The sequence below is a fragment of the Columba livia genome, chromosome 5 (assembly GCF_036013475.1).
Source record: "Columba livia isolate bColLiv1 breed racing homer chromosome 5, bColLiv1.pat.W.v2, whole genome shotgun sequence".
NCBI classification, from domain to species: domain Eukaryota; kingdom Metazoa; phylum Chordata; class Aves; order Columbiformes; family Columbidae; genus Columba; species Columba livia.
The window spans coordinates 38955062-38965171 of NC_088606.1; the positions used below are offsets into that span (position 1 = coordinate 38955062).

Below are 10110 nucleotides of genomic sequence, written 5' to 3' on the forward strand. Positions count from 1 at the left end.
AGGAAAGCAATGATGCTAAGGCACACTGATGTTGTCCTGGACTGTCTGGCCATGGATGCCCTCATGGTGAGCAGGGGTGAGTGGGTTTGGAAGGAAATGCTGCAGGTCCTGGGGCCTGAGCCCCCACTCTATCCCAAAGGAGCTGTTGCGTGTGCTACCCTTTGGCTGTTATCAGTGGACCAGCACAAACGTTTTGTGTCTCCTGGTGGACTTTGTGACAGAGAAGCCCTGGAGGGCTAAACCAGAGAGATGCCAGGGACCAGCCCCTCAGCTGGTGTGAATCAGCAGCAGTTCTCTGAAAAGAAACTGAGTCACGTTGATTTACCTCAACAAGTGGGCCCCATCTAGCATTTCCACCTGCACCACAACGCTTTGCTCCCTTGTGAATTTTAGTAATAGGAAACAAGTATCAGTTTTCCTGGTTTTTCCTGATCCTTTTTTTATTTTTTTTTTTTAATGAGGACCCTAAGATGGGAGACTCCAAAGCTGATCACCAGCATCCCACCCACCTCCAGCCGGTAGATGTTGGTATTGCTCAGACCCACTTTGTGAGGCTGACACTTGTCTCTGTGTTGATTTGAAACAAAATCCTCTATACCAGTATGCCTGTAGTGAAGGGCCACTTCGTTACTAAAGCCTAATGTTGCACTTACTTAGACCCCAGCACTCCTGCTTGTAGCCAAAATTTTCACAGCATTAAACCCTGTATGTGATTCCAGGGGTGCTTTTGCCGTCTGTCTTATCAGAGAGGTGGATATGACAGCCAAGCAGACAACATCGCTGCCTGCTTCTCTCTGTCTTAAGACAGAGCTTCTCGCACCCATCTGTTTGCGTGTCCCCGGGCGTGAGGCTGTTTGGCATCTCACATATCCCTGACGCAGTTATCCTCCCGGACAGCCGGGCTCTGCACTGGGAACTCATCCCAGCCCGCAGGCAGGTCGTTTGCTGCAGAGCCAGCCAGCAGATCTGGGTTCCTGGGCTAACACCTTTCCTGCAAGACAGGAGGAGCTGCAGATGGAGCCCACCACCTTTGCCCGCAGAGGGAAGCAGTTGCCACTGGGAAACCGGTGAGCGAGGTTTTGCTCTGTGCAAACCGCAGCCATTGGCCCTGTATCTGATCCACCACCTTCTCCAGGACAGCCTTTTTGTCAGCCGCCCCCTCCCCTCAGCCTGGCCCCGCACTGGCATTTCCCCTTTCCCGCTTTGAACATGAGCATGTTGGGATCAGGGCTGCATGTGGAACAGTGTTTGCTCCTCAGCCCGATGGCCCCTGATGCGAGGAGCTGGCAGACCCCCAAGCTGCCTGCCTGTGAGAAGATAACAGGAGGACCTGCCTGTCACAGATTAGTTAGAGTCTGACTGAATAGTCATTATACAAAACTAAGGCTTATTTTTTCTTTTTTCTCAGGGAGCATCCAAATACAGGTAGAAACTAACACTTTTTTTCCTAAAACCAGTTAGGCTACAGGAAATGTATATCCACATCTTTACCTTCTTCCTATAAATTGGATTCAGGAACTGGTAGCTCCTTAGCACTCTTTCTCTGATATTGCTTAATGGCAGCAAAATGGCAGCCATGGTTGCAGCCCCCCACGCATTGCCCTGCGAAGCACCTGGCAGTCTCCTGGGATGGCACTAGGATGAGCTTCCTGTAAGTGCTTTTAAAAATAATAAAAAATTTGATTTATAGTGGAAAAAAAGCATGCATGCCTTAAATGGCAGTGGTGCTGGCATATCTGCTGAGTTCTAGGAGGGTGCTGGTCCTTCCCAAGCCATGCCCTGGGTATGGGCTCCGTTGTAGAGACAGAGGGGCCACAGAGCAGTGACTGTGGCTATCTCATCCCAGACAGGACAGTCTAAATGACAACAGTGTTTACAGCAGCCAACTACCTTTAGTGGGTCAGAAAGCGGCCAGATTAGGCTGTATGTGTTTGCACAGCCGAGCAAATTATTTGGTAAAATGCACACATCTGAGTAACAAAATGAGGCTTCTGCAGGGAACTGTTCCATCCTCTTGGTGCAGCCCCAAATGGGAAGAGACTAGAAATCAAAGGGGGGAGGGGTGTTTCTTTTTTTCTTAGAGTGTTAAATTGTTAAACAAGGCTTATTTCATGTGACCTGCTAAATTTTACATTTCAAATTTTCCTATATTTTGCATATACTCATTTTCACTGTGTAATCTGTTTCTCTTGCTCTTTTTGTGGATCTTTCAAACAGCAATTAGTAAGGCTTTCTATTGCAAAGGAAATCTTGGCTAAATATAGTAACATAGAGAAGGTTGTTTAAGATTGATTAAGGTATTCCACAGCTCTCTGGTATTCCCTGGATGTTTATTTCAACCAGGAATTTTTTTTTCTTTTGAGAAAAAGATCTTTTTTCAAGAGGAAAGCTAACTAAAGAAACACGGCAACTGGTGCAATACCTTAAATAATTTTTCACTGTTGGATCTGTAATTGCAAAGCCATCAGTATCCCCTGTGGGGATATATGCTTCCTAGTTATGTGTGAATGGAGAAGACCAGCTGTAGGCCCTCCTTTGCTCCGGATGAATGCAGGGGCTGCATGGCCTAAGCCAGTGGAGGGATTCAGATGTGCAGGTGACCTTCTCCCTGTTCCTTGGTGCCACCAGTCAGTGGGGAAGCTAGTGTGGTTGCCAGAAGCGTGTGAGCAAGGCTGCCATGGCCATGCACCTCATGATGCCTCAGAGGAGAGCATGGGGAAGGCAGGAAGACCAGACAGGAGCAGGCAAGTGGCAACTGAGGGGATGAGGCCAAGAAGCAGGCAAAGGAGTGGTATCACGGCAGGACAGGCTAAGCTGTTTCTAAAATCACTTTTTTCCTAGATGAGTTTCCAGTAGATGATGTGCAGATGACACTGATTGGCAGGCTGTGGGAAGGGCATCCCAGCTTTCCCCCCAGCCTGGGTTTTACAGCCTGGGAGCCATGGCCTGGCGCTGGCAGGATGGCACCGGGCAGGACGAGAAGGGGTGAGCACGGGACAGGGTTTTGCTTCACCCAGTTCCCATATAACAGAGAAAGGAAACATCTTCCTGAGACAGTGTCCTGAGGCACAGCATGAGTGATAGCCACCTGGACATCACTAGCCACAACCCCTCCATGGTAAGCCACCCTTCTGGCGCAAAACCACAGGCATCCAGAATGCTCATCCCCCATTGCCTACCTCCCTGTCAGCAGGGCTGGGGCGGGCAGCCATGCACTGTGCTCTGGGGCCAAACGACCCCACAGCATCACTTACACCTCTGGGTCTCTCCGTTTGTCTGTCTGTCCCTCTCTCCAGGGAAAGTCTCTGGCGAGCAAGCGCCTCACGGGCCTGATGCAGTCCTCCTGACGGCTTCAGCCGGCCGCCCCGCAGGAGAGACACCTGGGACCACCACCGGGGACGGGGCATTTCGGGGAGAGCGGGTCCCCACAGGGGAGAGAGCCTGAGCCAGCGCAAGTGGGGAGCCATGCGTCGGGGGAGCCCCTTTCCTCATGGTTTGCATCGGCACTTTCCTACCTGCACAGCTTTGTCAGGACGCCAAGCTCTGTGCAGGTATTTTGTTTCTGACCAGGGTTTGGAGGAACACTCTTCACCGTGTGCAGAAGGTCAACAAGGCAAGGGCTTGCTGTTTTCTTCTGTAAGGAAACAGACCCAACCACAACTTGGAGAAAGAAGAGCTGAGAGAGGTTGCTATTTTTCCTTCATTTCTTCTCTCCCTGGCACAAACACGGCTGTAATAGATGGTGCCGCAGTCCCACTTGCTCCCTTTCTTGTGGCCATCTGGATCCAATAAAATATCTGCTGGAAGCTGCTTCTCCTTTTCAGGAAATCTCAAATGTATTTCTCCTGTAGATTTATTGACTTTACCTTTGTTTTTCTTTCCTACATCTCTCCTTTAAAGCAATGAAAAAAAAAAGAAAACGCACTAGTTAAGTTCATCACTCGCTGTCCTTCCAATAGCATGTAGCATGTCCAGAAATGATGGCCAGATCCTCACCTGAAGACAGGAGAGTGTGAGTGGTTTTCATCAACTGAGGATCTGCCCCACTGAGTCAAACTTCAATCTTGGTACAAATCCTCTGATGTCGGCGGAATCGCTTTGCATGTGCGTGTAGTGCAAATGTGATCAGACTCTGCCTGAAGCTCAAAAGTCATGTTTCAGTTGTGTAATGCACACACAAACACACACGCGCGGTATTTAAAAGTGAGTTGTTTTCTATTGTATTTGATTTTCTATTTATTTAAGGTTTTGCATACTTACTCAATGATGGATGTTCAAGCTTTACTCCAAGTAGATAGAATTGAACCACTTAGAAGAAACTCCAACTCCAATTGCAGAGGGCCAAAACCTGCCCATGTGTATACAGGGAAGGGCAACTCTGATGTGGGCAGGTCTCAAAATTCAGTCTACAGTGAGGAGGGATTTGATGGAGATGGGCCCAGCAGAAGCAGGATGTGATAGGGCAGGGTGCTGGGAGCCAGGTAACCCTTCCTGAACAGCAGCACACCCAGCCATGATATAGAGCTCAGATAACTGACTCCGCTGTGAAGCACAAGTGTATGGGTGAAATTGTACCACTTGGGGAAATGATCTTCCACTAAAACTTATCTGACCTGCAGCCCATGAGTACAACTGCAAGAGATGACCCCATAGTTTATTTCAAACTGTTGGGAGTATGGACAATAGGATGAGGACAGAACCGAAGTGACTTTAATTAAAAAACCCCATGTATCTAGCTGCAGATAGGAAAATGGACTGCATTCTCATACAGTATATTGCCTATATATGACACTTTCAGCACTCAGTTGACTTAGTGCCACAAAACCTCCCGTATTTTGCAAGCAGTTCAGATCTGAAGTATATATGAAAATAGACATTTCTTGGCCTTCTTCACTCATTACAAGGCAAATTGGCTTTTTGTGCAGGTGATAGAAAGTACTATATGGCTACAAGTCTGCGTTCCTACCTAGGCAAAATCATCTAGCTAAGTAGACAGCTGGCTATTGACAATATTCACTTCTGAGGCAAGTATTACTCTAGTATCTAGGCCTGTGTATGTACAAAATTAGGCCACGCTAGTTTCTGTCAGAAAAAGGACCGTCCCTCTTTACCCATGACATCTCTCATTTTGATACATTTCTTTTTCTCCAAAAGGCTCCTATTACCCATTTTACCTAAGGTACATAGAACCCTCTACACCTGCATGAATGTACAGTACAATATTGAGTATAATATCTGTTCTTTACACATGCCTGTTTCCATAAACAGCCTCAGTCCGAATCGTCCTACACACATGACACACAAGCAAGGATACGGCAGAACCATCATGGATGTGCCTGTACATTTGTGTGGTGTACTGCTTCTGAAGGGGATATTTTGTCCCCTCCAAATTGTCACTTGGCTGTCCTTGCAGGACCCATTTGTCCTCTGTTGCCCACTCATCCATAGCGTCCCCTCAGTCTCCGTGTAACAGGCCCTGGTGTTCATTCATGCACATTCGTATGTGTCCACTTACACTGTCCCTGGGGAAATGCAAAGTCTGGCCCTTCTCAGAGCCATGTCAATGGTGGTTTTGTCTGTGTCAAACCCACCATTGCCATGCATCACTCTCTAAACCAGCTGCTGCTCACACCCCAAGCTACTCTACTGCCAGTGCTGCCCAATCTCTAGGCTGAGACATTTCCCAACAGGAGGTCTGTTCTGTGGACCTCCAGACTGGTCTGCAGAGCATTCCTGAGCGGGATGTAGGCATGAAGCATGAAACCCTGGTGTGCAGCAAGGAGCAGAGACAGCAAAGTGTTACCAGGGGTTCTCTGCTGTGCAGTGAGTTCCTGACACTGGACAGGTCTTCTCCTGGGGGAAGGATGGGGTAGCTCCATGGGGGTACTCCTCAGTGTCCTGCAGCATGGTGGCACATGTGGGCAGGACTGGAGGATGCTGACAAGTGCACGGGACAAGTGGAATTGGGGTTATGGTCTGTACAGGGGGCAGCAGTGCCAGACTTTAACTTGGAGATGTGCCACTGCCCCATGAGCAAAGCGCCTGCTCTGTCTTTCCTGCTCTGTTCCTGCAGGACGGTTGTGTTGGCTGCCGCAGTGTCTTGCCTGTGGGGAATATGCTGTATTTGAACAGTTGAGTGCATGGAGGGAATTTTTACAGACACAGAGTGCGTGCATATGGGCGTACATCAGGGGGGCTGGATGCTGAACAGCTTGCCATTTAAATGCACACTCGTGCAGGCTAATCTGCTCAGTAATGGCCAGCTGAGCGGACAGAGCTGCATGTTCTCTGGAGAGAAGAAAGCTTTGCTTCTCATTTCCTGACCAAATTTCTCTAAAACAGACATGAGAGTAGACAAGGCCTCCTCCTGGGAACATGTATGATGTGTCTTCACGTATGATGGTACTAACATGTAACTGCTTCCACATGAACCTCATCCCTGAATTATGGCTCTTTAATGACATTGCTTATTTCAAATGATGCTGCTCTTGTACGCTCACCAGTGTCCCACTGAGTGTTGCAAGCAGTAATCTGCTGCTTTATAAGTGTCCCATGTCTTCCAACTACCTCATCGTCCTGAAGATGAGCTAGAAAATCAGCTTTCCACCTCAATTTATGTTCTAAATGGCATTGTTTCAAGGAAAGGCAGTCTGGAAAGCTTTTACAACATCCATGCTGTGCAAACTAGCTACAAAGCTTCCCATACTTACAGAGCTATGGCAGTGAAATATGGCTGTACACTGTTACTCAGATAATAGAGTATCCGGAGCATTCGTGGCTATTGTGGTGAAACAGCACCAGGACAAGCATTAGGAAGGGTTGGCAAGCTTTTGCAGACAGTTAGGCTAAGGCGAATGGATTAATGTACTCAGTATAATTCAGTGCTAAGATCCCATAGAGTACTGTAATAAAATGGTAGCAGGGCAGCCATAAAAAGTGGCAGTAAGCTGACATAATAATACCAGGATAAATGTAGCAATAAGGTAATACAGGCCGCTGTAGTAAAGTAGCATTTTGATAATGCAGCAATAAGACACAACAGGATGCTGCAGTAAATTTGTTTGGGGAATAACCATGTGTGTGGACAAACAGTGGTACATTTGTATCAGGTACTGCAGCAATAAAGATAACACAAGGTGTCCTAGTAATAAGTTACTACAGTAACAACAACACAATGCACTGTAAAGTTATATCAGGATGCTTCCATGCTGCAGTCAAATCCTACAAGAGGTGGTAGTGAGACAATGAAAGCAAAATATGCCTCATTTTGGACTGCAAAAAACACACCAGTTTTCTGCACCATAACCCAAATTCTGGAATGATCTCAGCAATACCAATCTTATAACTTCAAAGAAGCTGAGGCAAGAGCATTCCCCCATCCAGTCTATTATTTTGGTCTGAGAAAAAAAAATTAAATTGACTTATTGTCATTTCAGCCAAATTGTCACAGACTATGGTGAAGTTCTTCAGTTCGTTCTTACTCAGGTGAAACCCCGGTGATTTTGGTGACCCCTTTGCCTTGGTAAGGATTTGGCTCTCTCCTCTTCTGGCATGGGTGATGCTTTTAGCCTCCAATCATTTCTGTTTCGGGGTGGGGGAAGGGGAACCCAGGTACAGAACATCTGACTTTATTGGTCTGTTTCCTGAAATGCACAAATAAATTGAGCATCCTGGAAAAGTCGAAGCAATAAGGACCAAGTCTGTTCTGTCTGTCATGCACACACACACACGTGAATAATCCTGCTGGCATCAGTTGAGTTCTGGCTGCATCCATGGACAGGGCTTGGCCTAACCCTGTTCTCAGTGTCTCCAGCTGAGTGACAGGAGCAGCATATTTTCTCAAGTTTTAATTGTTTATATTATCTCCTTTCTTGCTTTTCCATAATTTTTGGTTTATTTCCTCACCTCCATGTGAAATATCCTTAGAAAAAAATCAGATAATATAATAAGATAGTACGCAGCACAAAGGGCAAAGAACACGTTTGTCCATTTGCTGTCTTTGTGCCCTTCAGTGGAGGGTAAAACATGCTGGAAAATAACCAGCAACTACTGTTATACTCAATCATCATCAGGCATAAGGGTTTAGTCAAAGCATCTATGTCAACAGCAAGGCTTGAATGGACTGTGTGTGCTAGATAACAAGATGGTCTCCTGGGAAGAGGATGTGAATAGGGCACCACTGCAGACTCCTGACTAGCAGGAGCAGCTCACAGCTGGCTCTGGCTCCTTCAACTGGTCCAAACAGATACAAATTTTCTGCCACATCTTTCTAACCATTTGCACAACAGCTTTGTTACCCCTTTATGTGGCTTCCTGTGTCTCTAGCTGACTGTAGCCTGTTTAAGTTTTGAGCAGTGATCTGATACTCCCTGGCTTGGCTCTTGCCTTGAATTCCTTGACTTGCTCTTATTTTGGTGTGGTGGGTTGACCCTGGTTGGACACCAGGTGTCCACCAAAGCAGCTCTGTCACTCTCCCTCCTCAGCTGGACAGTGGAGAGAAAACAGGATGAAAACTTGCGGGTTAAGATAAGGACAGAGAGAGATCACTCACCAATTACCATCATGGGCAAAACAGACTCAGCTTGGAGAAATTAGTTTAATTTATTACCAATCAAATCAGAGTAGGATGAGAACTAAAACCAAACCTTGGGGCCTGCTGGCATTGGCTCTGTTGGACATGGGGGAAGCTTCTAGCAGCTCCTCACTGAAACCATCCCCGTAGCCCCCCCACTACTAAAACCTTGCCACACAAACCCAATACATGTGGTTTAATGATTAAACAGGATTATTAAATTACAGCTCACAGTAAGGTAAGATAGGTTAGGTTATCATGATTTTGTCATCTAAGCTGTGAGCAATTTTTCAGCTTCTCGACACTGTTTATAACTTGAGATAGAAAACAAGCAAGGCGGCCGCTCAGCAGAACAGTGAGCTGGTGAACAATATGCTATCTTCATGCCCATACATACTTTGAACTTACTGGTGAGGAGAAATGCTTTGTAGTGAGAAAAGTAATCTCACGGCAGGAGGGAGTCAGACCTGATCAAGTTTTTCATGTGGTACAGATTTTGCTTTGCCAGCCCTTAGCATCTGCAAAGCTCACAGCTAAGAGCAAGCAACCTTCTAATCCTGCTGCTAAGCATTTGGAAACCAGCTTTTCAAAGGTTTCCTTTACACAGCAATGCTATTACTGGAAGCCTTTTAATGTGAATGTGTGCCTATTGCCACAAGTGTCAGTGTGGTTGCCCTCTTGCATTTGCAATAGGAAACTGCATATTCACACCGTGCAGAGGGTGGATGTCAGTGGGCAGAATTTACAGAGCAATTTGCAGACTCGGTGCTCAAATGAGTTACATGTGAAGGAGTCTAATGCTGTTTGAGATGGTCAGAGGTGCCCAGGTCATCCATACAGGGCTGACAGCAATGACACTGGATTTCCCAGTGCATTCCTGTCTGGGGACCCAGAAGATACCTTGAAACATCTTGCATGGCAGAGGACAACTGTCTGTCAGCTGTGGCATTGATCCCTGAATATTGCTATCTGTCAGCAGAGATACTAAACTGAGCTTCTGTCTCCTGTCTTTGGGGACTTAAACCATGCCGTCCTTCCATAAATAGTAGGTGATAGCCAGCCCTGAGGAGCACCTTCTATGAATGGACTAGGAAATCCTCTTCTGGGCTGGGATTTCAGGAGCGATTTTTCCCTTTTGGATCCTTATCAAGATTTCTTACCTCCTTCCACATGCACGTTATTCCTGCATGCTGCATACCTTTGTAGCCCAGCACTGTGGGTGTCTGATTCTTGTCATAATTCAACATGACCCTGATGCCACATGGATTAAGGCACACCAAATAAAAAATTCAAGCAATGCTTTATACAACACACCATTTCTCCTAAAAGCATCTGGGATTCTGAATGGCCACACTCTGCTCTTTGGAGGTCCTTTGGATCCAAACATGGAAAAATGAGGCACTGTGGGGTTTTTCTCTCCAAAGAAAACAATCTGAAGGGCCTCCTAGCCCTGTGCTGTGATTGAAGGCACCCAGACCAGGCCAGCAAGTTCTTTCCGCAGGGACTTGCCCACCACAGGAAGCTCACCGCTTCTCTCC

The 10110-nt window shown here is 46.8% G+C and overlaps 1 protein-coding gene across 3 annotated transcripts in view; it reads left to right on the forward strand.

Annotated features, from left to right (window-relative positions):
- The window catches only part of RGS6 (regulator of G protein signaling 6), a 287036-nt gene extending 279352 nt beyond the window's left edge, over positions 1 to 7684 (forward strand). For all 3 annotated transcript variants that reach the window (XM_065064488.1, XM_065064489.1, XM_021287283.2), the window contains one exon: positions 3297 to 7684. In XM_065064488.1, coding sequence (XP_064920560.1) covers positions 3297 to 3347 — 51 coding nt within the window. In that variant the 3' untranslated portion in view covers positions 3348 to 7684. The remainder of the gene's footprint in view (positions 1 to 3296) is intronic.
- The last annotated feature ends 2426 nt before the right edge of the window (positions 7685 to 10110 follow it).